Genomic DNA, 22876 nt, shown 5'->3' with positions numbered 1-22876 from the left:
GAGTTCTGGTCCAAGAGCTCAGGTCTTCCTAAGATTGATCAATCCTTAGATCCAAAAATATATTAGCGTATAACGCTGAGTGACCCTAGTTCCGTCACAAACTAACGCAATGTATTTGTTTATGTGACGGGGGTCTGGAGACAATGGCCCTGTCTGAAAAATAATCCCTAAGAGCCAACCAGGCTGGAAATAGCTCCACCCGCATTGCAAAATACCAGACCACAAAATGGACACCAACTGACTGCAAACCACCCTGAGAAACGGCCGGGTAAAGGCCATTCTTCCATTGCACAAGTGTTCCATCCAGATTTTGGTACCCTAAAATCTGGGCTCTATGAACAAATGTGCTGTCATTAAATGGTTCATCCAATTAGGGTGAAAACTCCCTAGAAATTGAATAGCAATTAGCCCATCATCATTGTATAGTGTCTAGTCCAAAGTGCTCAAATACAGAGCCAAAAAAGAATTCACTGGCCATGTACTTCTGGAGATCTCTGTGTGATGCATGTAACCTTGTGCTGTTAACACACACAAAAAATGGAATAAAGATTTTTCACCACTATTTAACAAGTCAGTGTAGAACAAATTATAATTTCATTAACCACCTGGCCAAAAGCATACAATTACATGAGGCAAGGACAATCATCTCCAAGTTTTGGCCTTGATGAAGATAAAAACATTCAAATAAAACACATTATAATTTTCCAAAACGTGGACTGTAATCTATTTAAATACAGTGGACCTCAAAATTCGACAAATTATATTCCAGCTTTTTTACCCAGATTTTAGTATGTAAGTACGACTAAAAACATTCTCATTTGACATGGGATCAGTAAATTAGAGTTAACCGGCCTTACTCAGGGAACGAATGGCAGGAGATTCCACCTAGAAACATTACACGTATTGGTCAGATGCTCTAACCCCTACCTGGGACCTGAAAAAAGAATGGCTGCTCTCTTCATCTATGTATCTTCCTATTGTCTTTTCTGGTGATTTTGCCACTGAACAACATGAAATATTCCAAGTGAAAACCAGAATAAATTCTGCGAATAGTGCTAAATTATCTACAAATATAAAACAGAAAAAAATTGCTTATAAGTATTCACCTCCTTAGATGTGACACCTGAATGAGATTTCATGCAACGTAATTAGGTGAATGTAGCACATCTGTGTTCAATTAAGGTATTTCACTTCAGGTATAATGGCTCTAATGACTTCAGGTTAAATACACCTGTCTCTGGGAGATCACACAGTTGGTTCAGGTATGGGATATAACAAAGTTTCTAAGGCATTGAAAATCCCCAGAGCATAGTAAAGTCCATTATTAACAAAGGGAGAGAAAAATGTGGCAACTGGGAATCCGTCAAGAACAGGCCTCAAAAACTGAATATTCTGTAGTGTGCATATTGCAAAAATAGGCTGAGTGCTTTTAAGTTATACTTAAAAAAACATTACACATCATCCTGAGAACCTAATCTGTACAGTGAGGCTATTGAGATAAGTCTCTGCATTAAGGCCAGGAAAGCTTGTAAAGCTAGAGGGCAAACCTACTGACATCTGCAAATGACTTGGGAGAAGGTTCATATTCCCACAGAACAACGCCAAACATGTTGCCAAAGACACACTGGTGTGGCATGAAAACAAAAAGGTCAGTGTCCTGGAGTGGTCCAGTCAAATCCTTGACCTCACTCCAATTGAGAATACACCGATCAGCCATACCATTATGACCACCTGCCTAATAATGTGTAGGTCCTCCTACACATTATTGTGTGCTATGATATCTGGCACCAAGACGTTAGCAACAGATCTTTTAAGTTCTGTAAGTTGCGAGGTGGGGCCTCCATGAATCGGACATGTTTGTCCAGCACATCCCACAGATGCTTGATAGGATTGAGATCTGGGGAATTTGGAAGCCAGGTCAACACCTTGAAGTCGTTGTTGTGTTCCTCAAACCATTCCTGAACCATTTTTGCTTTGTGGCAGGACACATTATCCTGCTGAAAGAGGCCAATGCCATCATGAAACCCCCGTTGCCATGACAGTGTGCACATGGTCTGCAACAATGCTTAGGTAAGTGGTACGTGTCAAAGTAACATCCACATGAATGGCAGGACCCAAGGTTTCCCAGCAGAACATTGCCCAAAACATCACACTGCCTCCACCAGCTTGCTTCCTTCCCATAGTGCATCCTGGTGCCATGTGTTCTCCAGGTAAGCGACGCACACGCACTCAGCCATCCACTTGATGTAAAAGGAAATGTGATTCATCAGACCAGGACAAATTCTTCCATTGCTCCATGGTCTAGTTCTGATGCTCACATGCTTATTGTAGGTGCTTTCAGCAGTGGACAGAGGTCAGAATGGGTACCCTGACTGGTCTGCGGCTACCCAGCCCCATACATAACAAACTGTGTGTTGTGACACCTTTCTATTAGTACCAGTATTCACTTTTTCAGCAATTTGAACTACAGTAACTTGTCTGTTGGATTGGACCACACGGGCCAGCATTCGCTCCCCACGTGCATCAATGAGCCTCGGCCACCCATGACCCTGTCGCCGGTTATCCGCTTTAGCTTCCTTGGACAAGTTTTGATAGGTACTGACCACTGCAGACAGGGAACACCCCACAAGGGCTGCAGTTTTGGAGATGCTCTGACCCAGTTGTCTAGCCATCACAATTTGGCCCTTTTCAAAGTCGCTCAGATCCTTATGCTTGCCCATTTTTCCTGATTCTAACACATCAACTTTGAGGACAGAAAGTTTACTTGTTGCCCAATATATCCCACCCACTGACAGGTGCCATGATAACCAGATTATCAGTGTTATTCACATCACCTGTCAGCGGTCATAATACTATAAAGGATATTATATTAATGTTATCGGTGTATGTGGAAAGAGCTGTCATAAAGGTCCCCACCCAGCTTGACGGAGCTTGAGCAATTTTGCAAAGAAGAATGGTCAAAATTTGTGGGGAGCAGCAGTCTAAGCAGAGATGCCCAGACATCCCTCTCCCCAGACACTTCCTCCAGCTCTTCTGGGGGGACACCGAGGCGTTTTAAATTCATATCACTTTAACAAAGATGGGTTAGGGTTATCTATTGTGATCAGACTCCTAATAAAAACCATTTTCATTTCATTTGATAATGGAATAAAAATGTGGAAAAATATATATTGTGTATACTTTTGTGAGCAACTGTAGATTAGCTTTAATTGTCATACTGACACTGTTTTCTTTAAGTTTTTGCCCACAACTTCAGAGTGATTTTGATTGATTTTAATTGTCTAAGAAATACCACAAATAACTGAGTTGTTGGCAAGAGTGTCTATGACCAGAGTGGGACAGGAACAATGGGTATGTAATGGTTTGGTTTAGTAAATTTTTTTACAAAACAGAGTTGAAAATGCAAAGGAAACAGTGATTTTTTTGTATTTTTATTTGCTTTTATCTGCAACAAGTCTGTTTGATGGAAACCATTGGTGGAATAATTTGCATATTTCTTTATGCATACTTTTCTAAATTCACATAATCTGTTGTTATTGGATGGATAACTAGCTTTTGACACTGACTGACTATAAACTGGATTTTTTTTGTAGATTCATTACATAACTTCAGATTAAACCATAAGCCATAAAGTGCAACATTTCTTTGCTCAGCAGTCAATATTTAAGCAGCAGCAGCAGAAGCAACCAACCACATTTTGCAATAATATCAAATATGAGCATTGACATGGCTACATCATCAGTTCATAAAGTCATCAAAACTACAGAGTATAAAAAAAACTGTTCAGTTAGTTCCTCTGCATTTACTAATACACAAGGATTCTAATTCAAAGAATAAATACAAATTGATATAGAAAAATAAGGACTAGAAATACACAATACTCTCTTTCTCAGTATATTTCTCCCCTCCCTGGCATACCTCTTACTTCAAGCCTAAAGATTAAGATGAATAAACATCCAAAAAGAGGGGCGCAGTTAGTGTTGCATTCTTATCTTTGAGTTTCTGTGTGTGTGTGTGTGTGTGTGTGTGTGTGTGTATACGCACGCGGATGCACGCACGCGCGTGTACGTGCATGTGCTTGTAGACGCATGTGTACAAGCAGTAAAAGCTCTACAGAAACAATAACATCAGGCACTTCCATAAATCCCTACTGCATTGTGGTCACAGAGAGAATTTTACTGAGTCACAAATCACTATCCCATCAGTCTCAGCTTGGAGTAGGATAAACAGCAGCCATTGACCAATGGGAGGCAACCATGAAGATTCCACAAGATGACACATCATCTAAATACAGTGCAATTCGAACAGAACAGACTTTTACCAAGTCCGCTTTGTTTAGAGTGTTGATTCCACATTTAAAGTCCCAGTGCAGTCAATAAGAAATGTTTACAGTGTTTTATATGCAGTATAATTCCAATATGATATTGGAATTATACTCTGACATTTTGGAAACGATGGCCGTTTAAGTTATGGAGCTGTTTGATAAGACCGTCTGAAATTCTGCATGTTTGGTGGACTGGAGATTGTACCTACCTGGTGACCTCACCAGGCTTTAAGTTAGTTAATAGACTGATAAGATAGAGAGTTCCTTGGCCTAAGGTGATCCAAACATTGCCTCCTGTGCACATGGGTTTATATCCATCCCACTGCCCTTTCAACAAATCTCTCTTTATTTCCTGTCATAAAATGCACTAAAATGCCTATATATAGATATAGATTGATATAGATATAGTTCCCTAACAAAAGGTAATTTCAGATTCTTGCTTCAGAAATTACTCTTTGTTGGGAAGACATTAATCTTTCCACTCAAATCATTTTAATTGAAAACAATCACAATAAGTAATTAGATTTTCACCTAGAAATTCCAATTTCATTTTGAGACTAAAAACAGCTGAATTGGACCTTTAAGGTAAGTTTACACTGGATGTGTTGCACGGGGCGCTTCAGTGAGAAACCAACTCTTGAGTATCTGTATGCAGTCAGATGGGAGAGGAGAAAGGCATGCAGGCTGATTAAATCACCTTGCAGAGGATTTCTAAATCATTGCAAGACCCTAAGCCACATGTTAATATAATAATAACAGTCCAGATGCAGGGGATAAAACCAGTTTTTGTGGTATAGGCCGATGGTTCACAGTATACTGTGGATACATGTATTTCTATGTTGTATATACTGGACACTACACCGGTGGTTCTCAAGCCTGCCGTCAGGGGGTACCATACATTCCACAACTTTGTTGCCGAGCTTCACTAATCAATTGCTTGATGACTGGTAGACAACTGGAATCCGGTGTGGAAGCTCTGGACCAGTTCAAATACATGGAAAGAGTCTGGATCCCTGCGGAGCATTTTAGAGCCACTGCACTAGACTCTACAGCCGTGGTTCCCAACATTTTCTGGTAACTTTAACACCTACCAAAATGTACCTGTACTGACTACCCCAGAGGCATTTCCAATTTATCAGTTAGCCTATGGTCTCGTGAGTCTTGGCCATGAACCTCCATGGGTCCTAATGCCCCTGGTTGGGAACCACTGCACTACAGTATGCCTATTAAATGAAATAGGAAATTAGTATTGACAATGGTCACACACACTAGGCCAAAAAGTAAAGTAGGCTACAGGGATGAGGAAAAAGTGAAGTCACAAAGTCCAAACAGACAATGAAGATACAACTCTACCAACACTGCCCCTCTCTCCCTCTCTCTCCCCCTTTCTCTGTCCCCTTCTTTCTTTCTACATAAGTGTTACCAGACCCCATTCTATCGGTGTGTTCCTGCTGTGTGTTTCAGAACTCTAAGCCCCAGCCTCTGAAGAAGCCTTTGGCCACCAGGGCTTCTCTGAAAGTCACTGTGAGAGAGTTGATGGTGACGTCAGTCACTGTCACTTCCCCTGGACCAATCACTGGGCTCCAAACGTCCGACCTCTCTGACCCAGTCACTTCCTCCGAGCCAATCACAGAACTCCAATCTTCTGCTCTATCCTGCCCTATGGAGGGGAAAGAGATGGGAGGGTGAAAAAGAGAGAGAAAGAGAGAGAGAGAGGAAAGAGGACGAGGGGAGAAAAGACAGAGGGTAAGAGAGCTTTGATTGGATTGTTGTCGTTAAGGGTTAGGGGTTACCTTCTCATGGTGACAGAGATTGTTTATCTCATTTATCATCCATTTCTGATATTATCAACAGGCTGTCAGAGACTGACAGAAGACTAAAGAGAGTACATGGCCTTTAGGCCATACATAGCCTAGTTGCGTTCTAACAGGATGTTTGACATGTAGGGGCTGTGTGAGGAAAATTGAAACCTTTCTTATTTCAGTTTTTTTTACATTCAGCTTCACCCCACAAAGGATAACATCTAACAATGATCAAGTATCCAATTCTCTCTAAATGTAGTGAGTTTGCCAATTCACTGAACCATATGTTTATGCCATATGAGCCATCTGTTTTTGTCATATGCCGTGGGATTATGTAACTGTCTAACTTCAAAACATCAGGACACATTTTTCTTCTGAAATGAGACAGTAAGAAAAGTGTTCAGGCTTCGGCGCGGTTACGGCCTCTGAAACTCCCAGGATAATGTCTCCACAGGGGTCTCCAGAAGAGGATCTCCAAGGACCCAGGTGTGTAGGTTAGTGAAGAAGGACAAGCTATAACACACCATCCCCTCTGTCTTACATACCTCACATAAAGGAGGGTTCTGGGACAAATACGTTTTGGCACATGGCTGTACCGTGATGGTGCAGAATGCTTTGGGAAGGTGGAGGTCTCCACTGACTTATTACTTGTCAGAGCACGGGAGCTACACTACCATCTAGTATACCTTATTATATACGCATTGTATCAATTCACGGCCTGACACGCACAAACACAGCCGTTTCCAGGTCTACACCGATGCCAGTTTGACTCCCTTACCATTGAGAATGCTGCTGCATATCTCTGTGTCTCGCTCAAACTCCTCCTGTTGACTTCCTGCCTCCTCCTCTTCCTCCATGTCCTCGTCACATTCCTCCTCCCTACTTCCCCAGTCCTCGTGTGTGGGGTCCTGCGTAGGGGGAGGGGAACCAGCGGGGGAGGCCAGACACACAAACTGTGACCTCCTGGGTTTGTTTTTGCGGTGAACCATGCGGGGATGCACACTACGCCTACAGGCGCCGTAGGTCGGGTCCTCAGCCTCGGAGTCCAGCGAGCGGGTTAGGGAGAGACGTAGGCGTGCTGGAGGCTTCTCTGGAGTCTTGTGTGCGCTCCGGAGATCCATAGTGTAAATAGTATTCTATAGAGAGGTGAATAATAAAGAGGTCTTATGGAGTAGCCAGGTCTCTCAAAGATAGTTTTCACTTTACTAAGCATGCCAACCCACTCCTCCCTCTATTAGATAGAAGTAAAGGTTTTTAAAATAATAATAATTATTATTATATCCCACCTGTACTAATAGTCTTTTTCCTTTGGTTCCTCTCTTCCGGTACCCTAGAGCTCTGTCCTTCTGCTCTCTGGTGAAATGGTAAGATTAGTCAATACAAACAACTACTATAATGGTTCAGTGTATTGTTACTTACCCACTACTATAGTACTATGATAATTAGCCATATAAGACCTATATGTAATACACCTTATAGATTGCATGAAGTGTCTCTCGAACTTACTTCTCCTCATATGCCTGCACCAGCCGCTGGTCCAAGATGTGCTCCTCTGGTTCCCATGTACTGTATCTGTAGAGAAAAAGACATCGCTGTGGTTACCAGTCCTCATCCATCCTATAATAGTCTGCATGACTCATGGTCATAGACTACTGGATATGATGATATCATAGGAATGATACTCACTTTGGGGGCCATCCCTTCCACTTCAACAGATATTCCACGTTTCCCTGTGACACAAAACGTTGGAAACAAGCATCAGTATTAAATAGGAGTGTGTGGGTGGATGTTGATGATGTTGCTATGCTAACTGTCTCTACTCCAAGCACAGAGATAGGAATCCATTAATTAACTTTGACATCCTGTAAATGTATGTCTTGGCATTTACAATGTGTCATCAGGCCATTACTGGGAAGTCATTTCATGTGACGTTATTCCATAGCTTCTCGGCTTTGACAGCTCCTAGATGGCATGACGTCATCGCACATAGGCACTGGTGACTGAATTCTCACCAAGCGCACTGCTAGTCGACTGTGTTTATACACCACCTAAGACCAGTCTGTGCGTTAATTTGAACAATAAGATATTCTGCTTATATACTAACATTCGCGTTTGACTGAATTTAGACATAGTAGGCTAAATGTATGAATTAACGTATATGGAAAGAGGCCGGCGCGTTTTGCGCCCTAATAACCTACAAACCTGTATCTGTCATTTTTTGTGCTAAAAAATGCTCTTCACAAATGACTGTCATTTTCTCCATTAAAAAACACGTGTACACAAATGCGCAATAATTGTATAACCTGTAATGTTCTATTTCTTCTGCCAGCGCAAACAGTTGAGGTCAAGCTTTCGGTTCCGATATGAACATTATTTTTAATTCTCGTCAGCTGGCACCCTCACTATACTGTAAAGCAATGGCAACACGCTGCACGTTATGTTAAAGGGATACTCCCCACACTCACGCCCCCTTATGTGTTTATCAGTGGATACTGTTTATATAACAGGGTTCTGGTGTACAAGTGCTTTACAATGTAGCAAGCTTCGTTACGTACTTTATGCTAGCCTCCCCTAGAATGGATATTATCCAAATTACGTAACGTCATGCCTACTTATGGAACATGCATTTTATTTCCAATATGATAATCTTACCTTTCTAACTCTTTTCTTGATTATTGATTCCACAGCAAACACTTGTTCACCAATCGCTGACAGCTCCATGTGAATGTTCTCCTCGCTCTTTGAAATATACTAAACCAGTAGAAATTAGAATAAACGCTGTTAGTTCAGCTCTCCGTTACAAAGTAACTGCACAAGGAAGGATAAATATGTAGGTGCCGCGGTATACTCCTCCCCGAACCTCGCTCTCGAAATACTTTGTTTTCGTTTTAGTTGGAGGTGAATTTCTCTCTTCCACTTCCTTGTGCCAGATCTTTCCGTACGTACAGTGACTTCTCAAATCTGCGACACATCTGCACTGCTTGGCGCGTTCACGTGCTTCCAAACGCGCGTCCAATGCGCGCTCTACGTTCTAGGGTCAAACCAACGCTGTCAGCTCGAAACTGGAAGAACATGGGATCGCGCACGCAGATGACACAATCAGTAGCAGGATAAGAAGCAAAATCACTGGTACCAATCTCTTTTTCGCTGTATCAACATGTCCCTTCATAAATTAACAACTAAAGATAGGACCCACACGAAAGTGTAGCCTTTAAAGACGTTGGAATAAATCTTTCAGATACAAAGTATCAAATAAATGAAAACGTTTACCTTTAAAAATCAGGGAATTTAAATGATTACATTTAAAGATACAGCTGAATTTAAGATACAGCTTTTCGCAGTTTGTGTCAACTAATTAACTTCACAATGTAAAGATACATTTTTAATACTGTAAATGATATGTATAGTTTATAGGTCTATCATGTTATCAATTATATAGTAGCAGTAGATTTTTATTACACACCTATTAGTTGTACAGTACAACTTGTGTTATTGCAATTGTTTGTTTCTGCATTATTATAATTTTTTTAGTCTTAGTAGTTGCCAAACTATTATCGTAACTTTGGAATTAAATAAAAGTAGCTAACTCTAGGCCCATTCATTGTAAATGAGCTGTATATATATTTTCCTTCCAAATTCCAACAAAAAAGTCAATCAAGAAATTACACCATATCCTCACAAAAAGTATACATAAAGTGCCATTACAAGCATTTTATTTCCGTGAAAAACAAGAGAAAACAGTAACACAACCAGGACCCTTTAATAGAAGGGATATGTTGGGTGGGATTGTCATGGCAAAGTCCACTATGTAACATCTGAGTTTCATTTCCAAACAACATGATTAGTGAAGGAATGTTTTACCTTCCAGTATGGTTTCCCTACCCTGAAGTCCCCCACAGGTAGCCTCAGTTCAGTAACCTCATCTGTTTGATTAGTGATGTATGCAAATGATTATTACCAGTTAAATTAAATAGTGTGATTGGATGCTCAGGTGAATAGGAAAGCTATTGGGATTGAGCCCACAAGGAGCAAAATGAACCCCTCTTTAGGTAGAGAATAATGACTGCTTTCTCTGTAAACAAGTTAAGGCCTTATCAAGTCTTCAATTGTACACAATATTTTGTTCAGATGATAAACATCTATCAACCAACAAAAACAAATCTCTCGAACGGCTGCTGTTAAAAAAAAACACTTATCTGGCTGGATTCATGTCATTCTTCTAACTTTCACTTTTACATATCGACTGGACATACTTTCACTTTCCATCACTACATTAACCGTACCTTTACTGTCTTTTCCTTCTTACTTCATTTAACCTCTCAATAAACCAACTTTCCTAACTCTCTGCACTGAATATTTCAGCCATGACCAAGGCATCTTCCAAAAGATCGAAATCTAACATCTGTGTATTTTCAGGAGTGTAAACACTGGATAATATAAGTCTGTATATTTGGCAGGTGGATATTTCCAGACAATTACTTATCCATGGTCAATTTTCCTAACCACAAAATCAAACCAGAAAAACTTTGGGCACTCATTATACAGCATATTACACAGGTTTGTGGCTTTTCCGGTTCAGGTCACCTGATCAAGAAAAGTTCCTGGCTCCCCCATGCAACAGTACTGCATCTAGCCAATTGTGAAAACCTGAAGCTAACAATGCTAAGGCTATGAGGAGTTCTAAGTTGAAGACAGAAACAGGGTGGAAGGCTAAAACGGCTACAAATGCTCAGGTGCTGCTGTGCTAACTAGAAAACATGATTCAGAGCTGACACTATGGAGAGGGGGGGTGCTTGGCTCTCCATTGCCTGTGGTCATCGTTAACTCGGTGCAAACTTTAGTTTGTTGTTTTTTGGGGGGGGGGGGGCGGAAGAGAGAATTGTGAGCAGTGACATCAGAGGAAGAGAGACTGAGGTAAAGAGATGTACAGTCACAGTAGAACAGAGAACAATAGGTAGAATAGAGGAAAGAGTAACATGAAGACACATCAGTGAATATACAGTACATGGGTGGAGGGAGAGTGTGGAACTGGTACCGTCGCGCAGTCACCCACCTCTCACAATTGGAAACAGAAACAAACACAAAACAAATCTAAAGTATCATTGAAAAATAGTCTTATATAAACAAATTTGAATCCCAAACATAACGTTCAGAAGTCGGACTGTTGTGTAGTGTTATTTCTCTGTGACCTCGCTGTATGCGTCCGTTTCCTTCATCGCTTCCAGTCTCATCAGCAAGAGTCCAGCAATGGGTGTGTAAACAAAAACAGTATGTCTGGCCAGTGTGCATCTGTGTCAATGACTGAGCACAACCCCACCTGCTCTTCAGTCTGAACCTGATTGGACCACGCCTGTTATCCTGAGCAACAACTGGGAAAAGTTTCATCCGGTAGTGAAAAAGTTGGCGGGCACTCAACAGCTATCTGACCTCCATGTTTGGTGGACCTCCACCTCTTCCGACACCACCAACAGGAGCTCACAGTTCTTCCCTCTCAGCTGGTGACGCAGGAACTTCCTATTGGGTGGAGAATCAATAGATAGGAATAAGCAAATGTCAGCATGTTATTTATTATGTAATAGTAGAGCCAAACTTTTGGCCATTTTTCCCATGATGGGCCAATGTGTAATAAAACAGTCAATCAGCAATGTGGATTGTGTCCATGCAACCGAAGGATAAACCAGTGTTGTAGTCTGATGTGGCTCCCTCTAGTGGAAACGTCCATACTTAGCCGTTCCACAATGTAAACGTAAAATACGGATGGTCTTGAGGGTCAATCAAGAAAAGGTTTAGCCTGTTTTACATGTGGCCTTAGATTCACTCTCTGTTCTTGTGGTCAAAACCCCATCTAAAAAATTGTTCGTACATTTTGCCATGTCATAACTTGGCCATTAAGTATTTTAAAAGTGTCGAAGCATGTACAGGTAATTCTCTCTAAAACTAACTCATTACATCAGTAGAATCCCATTCTCAATGATGTCTCGCAAAATAAAGAAATCTATAAAAAGGACCCTCTCTTCTAATAAATCCATATAGGCATATTTTGTTTTTCAAACAGATGGCACACTATTTATTAAAATTGCTGAAGTGAAGTGATAATTCAGAGACGCTGAGGTTTTATTTTTATATGTTGAAAGAGAGTGGTTTAGTGACATTTGTTTTTAGATGCTTTACATTTGGATGATACACTAGTCAATGACTAGTGATGAGAAGTTTTCTCCGCAACACCCAAATACATTAGGGAAACGTTTCAGGGGAACAACTCCAAACACAGAGAGGTGATTGAATACTCCTCCTTCCTAGTTGGGACCTACCAGTTGGGACCTACCAGTTGGGACCTACCAGTTGGGACCTACCAGTTGGGACCTACCAGTTGGGACCTACCAGGGACATTATGAGCCCACATGTACACACAGACATGGATCACAAACGGACACACACAGTACCTGAGCTCGTCAGGGTCTCCGATGGGGTGTGGGCTGCGTAGCTTGGAGTCAAGGTTGTAGTAGACCCCGCCCACCTCACGCACCCCTATCCAGTGTTGGCGTTTGAGCGGCAGACGCAGCAGACCCCAGCGCAGGTTGGATGGGACATTCAGGATGAAGCCGGTCACATTGGACAGAGCAATACTGCTGACATCCCTGCAGGAACACCTCACATCAGTTACACATTGACTTGTGTAGGTCGCTTGTCAGGCTGTTTCAATAGGTCTGTCTGTGCCCATGTCAGTAAGTCACTGCAACAGCCAGGCCAATCCTCCACCCATTCAAGGGCCATCAGCAGAGTTTTGTTTTCTTCGCTAACATAATAAAGAAAGCTAGCTTGTCTCATTTTTTGCCCACATCTTAATAACAAATAATCCCCCCAAAAACGGATTCCCTTTCAAATGTTCTTATCGTTGGTAGTGAAACACACCACTGGCAGAGTTCAACAATTATTCATTATTTCCAAGACTTGGGATGGTAATAATATAGATTTTGTATTGGTATGTTGGGAAAGTCAGAGAGCTAGACCCAGGCAGCAGCAGAGGCCCAGACTACTGGACCACTCCACGCCACATGTTTTTTTTAATAAAGATTTTTATAAAGATTACATTACTGATTTTTATCAATCCTGTTGCTTAGTCAATTTATCCTTACCTGTTTCCCCATTTAATTGTACCCTGTATAACTCCTTTCCAAATATTGAAAGGTCAAGCTGTAATAGAATTGCCTCATTAAAAAACAAGACCTCTGTTGTCAGACTGTGCTATTAACAGTGCCTACTAGCTACACTCGCATAAACCACCCCCTACTCCGACACATTGGTGATGGTCCCTGTGTATTGTAAAGCCATGTTACTGATATTCATTACTGTTGTTTGTTATTCATTGCACAGTTGACTGAATGTATTCACCCCCTTCATTACATAAAACATAGGGTGACATAAAAAATTACGATTGCTCTATAGAAAATAAGTTATAATGTTGGCTTGCGAACTCATTGAACATGGCACGCATTACAACCAGATAGCAAGTCAGAAATGATTGAAAACACCCGAGTGCTTTTTGAAGGCTCACAAATAAGGACAGCGATTGATTGATCTGTAATAACAAAAAAGAAAGGAGGTGCCTCTTGAAATATGGTCAGGTTAATGATTATGCTGTGGATGATTACAGCACTGCTGCTCAGGGATTTCATGAAGCCATTGGTCATTATGTAATAGGAAGTTATTTTGTTATTGAGAATGGCTTGATCAACCACATTTTACTGACTCCACAAAATGTAATACATTTTGTGCACTACCTGCAAAGCATTGTTTTCCTACTTTCAGGCATTGTGGTAGCTGAATCATGGTATGGGTATGGTTAACATTGAGTAAGACTTTTCTAAATAAAATATTTATCAAGACCTACGTAGAATTCTAGAGGAAACCAGTGCCTCGCACTTCGTGACGAATTAGTCTTTGAATAAGACATTAACCAAGAATACAGAATGCCAAGCTTACCATGGAAAATGTATACACCTGGACAGAGCCTAAATAATTTTTGAAAGAATAATGTGTGTGTAATGCAAATGTGTGTACATGATAATGATTTAGAAAAAGTTAGAGAAACAAGTGAAGTAAAACCAAATGAAACAAGTTTTACTAAATGTATTTCTCCTGTCTTGAAAGTAATTTTGCAATCATGTGCAAGCCATTCCCATAGTTCTACAGCCTCCCTGCCGGGACACAAATAAGAAAATTACACTCATTTTCTGAACGTTATCTGCATTAGAATATTACGGTATGTGCACTGAGCAAAAATATAAACGCAAGATGCCACCATTAAAACTATTTTATTGTGTTGCAGCTGAAGTAAGGAAAGCAGTCAATTTGTCATTAGGCCCTAATCCTTGAATTTCACATGACCGTATCTCTTGGTCATCGATACCTTGAAACAGGCATGAATCAGAGAACCGGTCAGTATGTGCTCAGACCACCATTCTTCTGGTGTAATGTGACATTTCCTTCACATAAAGTTAATCAAGCTGTTTATTTGGCCTGTGGAATATGATCCCACCCCTCTTCAGCGACTGTATGAAGTTGCTGGATATTGGAGAAAACTGGACACTGTCATGCACGTCGACCTAGAGAATAATCCCACATATGCTCCATGGGTGACGCCTGGTGAGTATGAAAGCCATGGAAGAGACAGCACATTCCAGGAACGGCACCCAGATCCTTCTAAAACAGGGGGTGATGGCGGCTGAGTGGCACAACAGTGGTCATCAGGGACTCATCGCGGTATCTCTGTGCAATCAAATCTACACTGACAAAATGCAATTCTGCTCGTTTTTGTAAGCGGATTCCCGCCCATACCATAACCCCACCCCCACCATGCGGTACTCTGTTCACAACAGTGAGATCAGCAAAGCACCCGCCCACACAACATCATACTGCCCATGATTAAAGGAAACTAAATGAAGCAGGTCTGAGCTGATTGACAGTTGATGATGTATGAGTGAGCATTCTGCTTTGGTCTCATGGCTCAGGCAGTGCTTACAACACTTGTGTCGTGTATTTTAAACCCTTGGATCTAAGTATACCACCTCGGTTTGATAAGAACAAAGGTACCTACCTTCTTTTATCCCACCAGACAGCCTCAAAACCTCGGGTCTGCAAGGCGGCCATAATGACATTCACGTCATAGTTCCCATTTCCCAGCATGCTTTTCTTGTGTGGGGTTACCAGAGTGCCAGGAGAGAGTCTGGTGAGAGAAGAATGAGATAATGAGTGACAGGAGAAACCGCGAGGAATTGAAGAGAGAAAATGTGAAAAGGGTAATGATGCAGGGGCAGGGGAGGGGGCAACCCTAGCACTCACCTCTGATAGATGTCCTGCAGTGTTTCCTTGCTAAACGCTGCACCGTCCTGGAAGACATTATTGAGTGCGTGCAAAGCACACAGCTCCCGCCGCTGCTTCTCATGGTAGATGGGCGGTGGCGGCGAGGCTGGAGGGGTCGAGAGATCATGTTCCCCCGGTTCCAACCTCTCCTCCCCCCCCTCCACCAGTACCTCCCCCCACTTCAGCAGCCACCAATACCCCTTTCTGCTTGCTCAGCTTCCATGGCATACAGCCCAGGTCTTGCAGCCCCCCTCCCCCTCTCCCCTTCCCAGAACATGGAGCACTCCCCATCACTGTCACTACATGGACATGGCTACCGTCGCCACGGCAACATCTCAGCTGCTGGAGCAGCGTGCGTATGGCAAGGGGAGTGGGGAAGTGGGTTACTGGTCGATGCTGACGAGGATCGCTTCAGATATACCTTCCGTTTCAAAAGAGACAAAGAGATAAAAAAAAATAAAAAGCTAACGGGGGAAAACAAAAAGAAGACAATGGAGTGAGGAGGCCTAGACTGAATCACAAGAGTGTAATCACTGACATTCCGGTTGTGAAAAAACAAGTTGATGAACCACAAGGTTCTGTGATAAAACAAAAACTACCAAGAGGAGCAAAGGTATGTTTCTCTTTTTTCAACTTCATCCATTGTGATGTCGGTCCTTGTGACTTTTCTTTTAGCACCTCAAGTGTCACTAGAGCTTACAAGTTCTTTCCATTTCTAAAGAGACCAAAGAGCCAAGGTTCCACCATAAAGATTTAGTTCCCCTGGAAGCGAGGTGAGGGACACAGGAGGCTCAGTGACGTGTAGAGATGATTATCCTTATGAAAGAGAATCAAAAATAATTTAAAATAAATGTAAAGGCTGTCATCAAGAATATCAATATTTGTCATGATAAACGAACAAGATGTGGATAACCAGGTAATGTTCTAATGTTTTTTCCCCCAACATTGGTCAGCAGGAAGGAAGACATTTCTACTGGGTAAACATTTCTATAGCAGCTGACTGGATAAAAAAGGCAGTCGTGTGGCAACATAAGACAACAGACACAAGACAGTCTTGGTATTTAGTAGTCTGTTACACAAGTGACATAAACGAAATATATAATATCCAGATCACTATAGCTGAAATACAGTAGAGTAGGCATCTGCATATAGTTAGCTAAATAACCTGAGATTGTATTTCTGGCAGCTACAGCTGTATAGCTGTACGTGCGACTCGTTTGATAGCGTAAGCGTGCATGCGAAACCCTTCATATTTCGTCGATGTTTCCGTTGCCACGTACCTTAGTGTGATAGTATCTTCATGCGATACTACTGTAGTAAGGTTGTCATAATCCTTGTGAAATTAATCGTTTAACCTCTTTTCCTGTTTTTTTTTAGTCCTTTGTCTTCAGCACTTTTTCCTTGTAGCTCCATATCTATCCATGAGCATGCGCAAAACGTCATTCGCTTGTTTGCTTGTCATAGAGTAAAAGACCTATAGACCCTCCCTTGAGAATGCGAAACCAAAGATGAAACCATAGAATTTAGTTTGGACATGTTCACTGTGTCAGATGTTTCATTTATCAAACAATAATTGCCTTCAATATTATCGACTGCGAATTCGGGCACACAAGCTGCGTTATATTTTCACGTTCTGTAACGTTCAGAAAAAACATACTACGTAGAACAAATCAGTTTTTTAACATGTGAAATGACTAATAACATCTTTATTTCTTTAATATATGTAACGTTTTAATTCATACAAAACGTTTTACGAATCTGAACATGGCCCAGAAACCCCATGAAAGAGAATCCCCGTACGTCAGGCCTTTCAGATTCATATCCCTGACATTTTTAATAGAATTAATTACATGATCAAATTCGTGAAAACTTGCTAATTTCATACTAAAAACACTATTTGTCTTATATTTGCCTAACAATGGTTGAGAATCTAAAATATCTGTAGATGACCTCTCCAAATGAATGATATACAACCCAAATTGTATCCTAAGTAATGACTCGTTATTTTTATGTGAATCGATAAATCTGATTATACACATTATTGCTCTCGAACACAGCAATGAATAAAGTCTCATTAGCTCATTCTCCCTCTACGCTTCCTTAGGTCAAAGGGCAACAGCTTCTTCACATTTCGACAACATTTCTAGTTGTAGTGTCTCCAAAAGTATCAAAACCTCTATAGTGAACCCTTAATTGAAAGAAACAGACTACTCACATCAGCGAATAAGAATGTGCATAATTTTATATAAAGAAAATATAAAGATGCAAAAGAATCATACTTTTCTTCACGCATGTTTTTATTTTCCAAGCAATATACTATACATTTGGGGCTTTTCAAAACGGTTGTAGTTGTTGCTGCTATGGTGGCAGGAGTTATAAATTCAGGGGCAAAATTACTTTTTCACAGTGAGCCAATCGGTGTTGGCGAACTGTTTTCATAAATCAATAAAATTATAATGTATTCACAGTGTTTACTTGATTTATTTTGGTTGTATATAGCATTTTGTGTGTAGATCTGAAATAATTCAGTGGTTAAAGATCTATGCAATAAAAGAGGAAAACAGGAAGGGGGAATACTTTTTCACGGCACTGTGTATTGGCTGTATATCACCACCTACAGAGATGGCTTATTGTACTTACGAACCGGTTACCAATGTAATTGGAGCTGTAAAAAGTGATGTGGTGTCTTACATGTGGTATACATGGTTTAGATTTATTTTGCATCTCCATGGATTAAAACTTGTGTACCAGCCTTGTGTATAAAAATCTTGTGTACCAGCCTGCTCAAACACACACACCATCTAATGTAGGAATCCCAGAGGCACAGACCTCATAGACAGAAAAAGGTTCCACACTTTGGATTAGTGGATAGATGTCCTGAAAGTTTTTGAATGTTCAATGAGGCAGCAACTTGCAGCAACAGATCCCTGTCACTTAGAAATAAATAGCGTTGTCAGAAATGCAAACAAGAACAGGCCTTGAAGCCCTGTTTTGTTACATGATACAGCAAGGAACCAGTCCAAGTCAAACAAATTAATCACAACTGGGACATCATACTTAGTGACAATACATTATGTGACATGTTCAGTGAAGCTCCTGGGGTCAGATTCAGACATTCCCCCACGGCTGTGAAAGTGTATAGAAATGAGCACCTTTCCAATCATAAATCTTTTTTTGAATATTAATAAGACCATTAATATTTGCGATATGACACCTTGAGAGCAGGTGCAAAGACCAGATTGAGCAAACAAACTATTTAACACAACATTTCTTGAAATAAAACTTCAAAAAGTTCAGTGGAGTTTAAGTGGTGGAAACATTTTTATTCGGTACTTGAAAAGGTGAATGAAAAACTGATGTGTACTCATTATTTCCACTAAAAGTTACACCACTGGTGGGAAAATTTGCGTATCTTCTATATTTGCAAATATTACGATCCTAACGTGAAAATTATCGGCCATTTAATGGAAACATCACTTGTGTCTCTTTCTCTCAATGATTCTGTCCAAGTTTAAGCGCCAACACAGAGGCCATGTCAGCCAGCAGTTCCTTCTTGAAGCGGTCCTCCCTCTTCTGCAGCTCATGGGTGTAGTGTCCCCTCAGCGCTCTCATCTCTGCCAGTTTCTCTAGCAGGCCCCTTGCCAGGTCCTTCCTTCTCTCCTCCACAGGCCGGCCTGGGCTGTTGTCCACCAGCTCCGCCCTCTGACCACACAGACACAGAGCACTCCTGATGCCTCCAGCATCATCCTCAAGTAGCTGTGCAAGCGTGGAGCCCGGGGATAGACAGTCGGCATGGGTGAGGACAACGACAATGTGTCCGGAGGCCCCCTCCCCGACTAGTTCCAGGAGAGCCCTGGTTGTCACGGCAGCGTCATGCTCTACCCCTTGTCCAGAGCCAGGGGCTCTGAGAACAAGCAGGAAGGCATGGGGGCCTGGGCTAGCAAGCTGCAGGCTGAGGAGTGCCTCCCAGGCTCTCTTATGGTCACTCAGAGATGGACCGAGGAGGTCTGGTGTGTCGATTACTGTCAGCTTCCTCCTGTCCACCAAAACCTTTTGCCTGGTACACTCTGTGACGGCACCTAGGGACCCCCCGACCTGGGAGAGACTGCAGCCCAGTAGGGTCTCAGCCAAGGAGGTCTTACCCCCACCAGGAGGTCCCATGAGGATGAGCCTCAGGTCAGGCTCTCTGGGACCAGGATTGATGGAGTGATCTGTGACTGGGGAATTGTCATTCAAAGGCACTGGAAAATAAATGTACATTAGAGTGAATCATATAAAGTGGAACAGAGTTTTAGGCAGCCTCACCATTTTTGATACTTTACAATGTTTGGGGATGTGGTAAGAGGACTTTTTTCATTCGTTTCTTTTTCAGGTAGAGCGGAGGCAATGTTTGAAATGCAGATTTGGACATTGAATCCCAGTCTATAGTGGGGAAAGGAATGTTTATGGCAGGGGTGGGCGAACCTTTTTGGATTTACGGACAGACTTATAATTCAAAGGATGGCCTCAAATTTTTATTTTATTTCTCTTTGACATATTTGCAGGCCAGAAAAATGGAGATATAAAAAAAACATTGATCTATAATCATTTTTACATACTATTGATTTAGACATTTAAGTCAGGATGCAAACTAGTGAGAGGAAAAAGGGTGTCAATAGGTTCATTTGTGAACACTGTGGTGGAACGTGCTGATTTTCAGGGTATTGTGGGTCTGTTTTGCTTGCTAAGGACATGGGAGCCATGGGATATATGACAACACTCACTCCAAGTACCAGTTGTTATATTGGCTAGAGAGGGTGCACAAGGTGTTAACTGCAAGGCTGCCAATAATTGTGGCACACGTTTTTAAAGAAAATTATTTCTTGATAAAAAAGAAAATCTTTGTACAATTTTACCTGTAATTAAATATTATTCATGTGATATTTTGATTATAAGACCAAACTGATAAACAACAATGACATTTATTCATGGACATTACCTAGGGTGAAAATTCTTCAGAAGGGCACTGAAGTCTCCCTGCTGTACAAACCCTACTTCCTATCACACACACACACGCACGCACACACACACACACACACACACACCTAACCAGTCCAGGTAGACAGACTCCACTCAGTTTCTCACATCCTGCTCTCAAGGGCACCAAACAGAATTTAGGAAACATCAGAATTTTTTTGGGGGGGGGCCAAAATACAGCTGAAAACTATACTGATAACACATACTGAATAAGTCTTACCATTATTGCAAATCTTCTGATGCAAAAAATGACATCCCAGACATTGTTTATCCAATTAGCTTACTTAAAATGCATGCAAATCCACAGCACAAAGTAGTAGAGCGTGGTGCTTGACATTTGGGTACAAAAAGCGGTCCAGTTACACTGTGCTCAGCTTTTGTCTATGACAATTAGGGTTAGGACAATGAAGAATGTCTCTGGTCTTTGTTCTTGGTTCTGTCAAGTGAACTCAAAATATGTACCTACCCTTGTTTAGCGGACTGCTCTTTTCAATAAAATCTTGATCTGGGGATGAAATTGGGGGATGTTCGGTTGTCTGGCTGATTCCACTTAGAGCATGACAAGTGGACGACACGCACGCTCTGTTATTAATGTGACAACAAGCTCTGACCTCTTATATCCCTTTATATGGAGGTATTCTGTGCTCAGTCAATTAGGTTCTCTTCAGTTTTACACAATTCACATTGATGGATTATCGTTTGATGAAAACAAAACCTACCTTGTAGTTTCTAAGGGAGTTACCATGACTGAAGCAGGTTAGCACTGACTGCTTTCCATTTTGACAGTGAGTCTGCACCAACAGTAGGATTCTATGCTTCCACATGCAAACATACATACAATAAAAGGTCATTTTAATAAGTCTCACTTCTTGTTCGAGGTTTCACTTTGTTGACAGAGCTCACACACTGCTTCACACTTGTTAGTATACCTGAGGGGATATTCAAAGCAAGAGAACATAAAGAGTTAAGAAATATACAGCAGCTTGTTATTAATCAAAGTTAGGGGAATAAATGATATTTCAATAAGGCTAAAAAAACAAATACATACAATACTCCAAGAATAAGACAATCAATCATAGCTGGGTAGCCTCACCAGCTATAAACCTCCAAATATTTGACAGCCCCTTCAATAAGTACTGCAAGCCTGAAACACACAGACAATTAAAAACATATTTACCACAACAATTTCTCTACTTCTGGATTTCTTAAAATCTATGATGGGCAGTGATTAATTTACTGCATTCCTGTACAAGTTTAGTAAACATATTAGATAACCACAAGTGAGCGCTAGGGACAGCACTTACTACGAATAGTCCCCGCCAGGTGGCTCACCCAACCCCACAGATGGGACATACCTTGAACAGAGAGAATAGTCTTATGTTCAAATTAGTATTTTATCATGACATTCAGTGTAATGAAAGATAGAATACTAAGACAAATGTTGACGCCTATAGGGTTCAAGGTTCAACCCCGTGTTCAACCCCAGGCATGATAGGATACCAGTGAGTGTACAGAAGATATGGATGGGCCATCTTATCAGAGCAGGGAGGGCTGTAACCAGACATACAAAATAACATAGCATTAAAACAAAGGAACAGTGTTTACAGATTCAAAACTAACCGACTTTAAAGCAATCAGTTCCACAGTCCCCACTGCAGGGGTGAGACAGTATATCACATGATAAAACAACATTGCTACACTCAAACAGTTTTCTGAAAATATCGCTGAGGTTTATACTGACCCTGTGAGAATCGGTAGAGAAGATAGCCCAACACAGTCAGGGCTCCTGTCAGAACACTGTTGAAGTCCAACCAAACATCTGCATGTAGAGAGATAAAAGGAAAAGGCCAAAACTAATCAAAGTTGTTTACTTGTCAGGGGCTTGACTTTTAACCCAAAAACATTTGGAAAAAGGGAGTCTTACTTTCATAAACCGTGGGAAGTGTACATGCTTTATTGTAGACATTTCAGACTCAAACATGACAAAACCAGCTGCGAACGTATTGCTATTTCCCACATCAGAACAAACTCCGGTCGAAACGGTACACTGACGGCGGAAATGTCTTGTGACATTATCTTGTTTTACAAGATGTTGTTGGATTAGCAAGTATTCTACCGACGTGAATCTCTCTTACCTGTTGTAGCATCACTGCAGTCGGCCGAAGTTTGTGTACACTCGCTGTCTAACCGACAGTCGCACTGGTCCATATTCACAGGTAAGCCTGGTCCGTCCAAAACCAAACTGTCACGTCCTATCACGTAGACGTTCTTAACTGTGAGGTCTAAGAGTACTTGTCCAGACGATGTTTTTAATGAAAACAGCTGGCACTAAGACACGCCTTTTTATAATCAGACAGCAGTACGACAGATT

General features: G+C 41.3%; 3 protein-coding genes across 4 annotated transcripts; all 3 read right to left on the bottom strand.

Annotated features, from left to right (window-relative positions):
• Nucleotides 1-3412: 3412 nt before the first annotated feature.
• On the bottom strand, nt 3413-9139 carry cbx7b (chromobox homolog 7b). Its single transcript, XM_010895508.5, has 7 exons — nt 8987-9139; nt 8779-8877; nt 7813-7856; nt 7633-7698; nt 7413-7479; nt 6905-7262; nt 3413-5984 (listed from the first exon to the last, which is right to left on the bottom strand). Exons 2-7 carry the CDS (start codon nt 8845-8847, stop codon nt 5785-5787), a joined length of 804 nt encoding a protein of 267 aa, XP_010893810.1. The 5' UTR covers nt 8848-8877; nt 8987-9139; the 3' UTR covers nt 3413-5784.
• Nucleotides 9140-9811: 672 nt separating this feature from the next.
• On the bottom strand, nt 9812-17023 carry josd1 (Josephin domain containing 1). The gene is given in 6 exon segments (XM_010895506.4): nt 9812-11640; nt 12570-12764; nt 15224-15352; nt 15469-15621; nt 15623-16305; nt 16770-17023. Coding segments are annotated over 5 exon segments (738 nt in total). The 5' UTR covers nt 15781-16305; nt 16770-17023; the 3' UTR covers nt 9812-11537.
• A 1574-nt stretch (nt 17024-18597) lies between these two features.
• LOC105025075 (GTPase IMAP family member 4-like) lies at nt 18598-22818 on the bottom strand. 2 transcript variants are annotated; one of them, XM_020046868.2, is made up of 8 exons: nt 22641-22818; nt 22247-22324; nt 22006-22056; nt 21810-21860; nt 21599-21649; nt 21372-21434; nt 20972-21010; nt 18598-19730 (listed from the first exon to the last, which is right to left on the bottom strand). In XM_020046868.2, exons 1-8 carry the CDS (start codon nt 22711-22713, stop codon nt 18982-18984), a joined length of 1155 nt encoding a protein of 384 aa, XP_019902427.2. In that variant the 5' UTR covers nt 22714-22818; the 3' UTR covers nt 18598-18981. The 2 variants fall into 2 exon arrangements, with proteins under 2 accessions (XP_019902427.2, XP_010893807.2); XM_010895505.4 differs by lacking the exon at nt 20972-21010 and having other exon boundaries at nt 18695-19730.
• Nucleotides 22819-22876: the final 58 nt, after the last annotated feature.

This window comes from Esox lucius, chromosome 5, assembly GCF_011004845.1.
Source record: "Esox lucius isolate fEsoLuc1 chromosome 5, fEsoLuc1.pri, whole genome shotgun sequence".
Lineage (NCBI taxonomy): Eukaryota > Metazoa > Chordata > Actinopteri > Esociformes > Esocidae > Esox > Esox lucius.
This window is presented reverse-complemented; position numbering and strand designations above follow the sequence as displayed.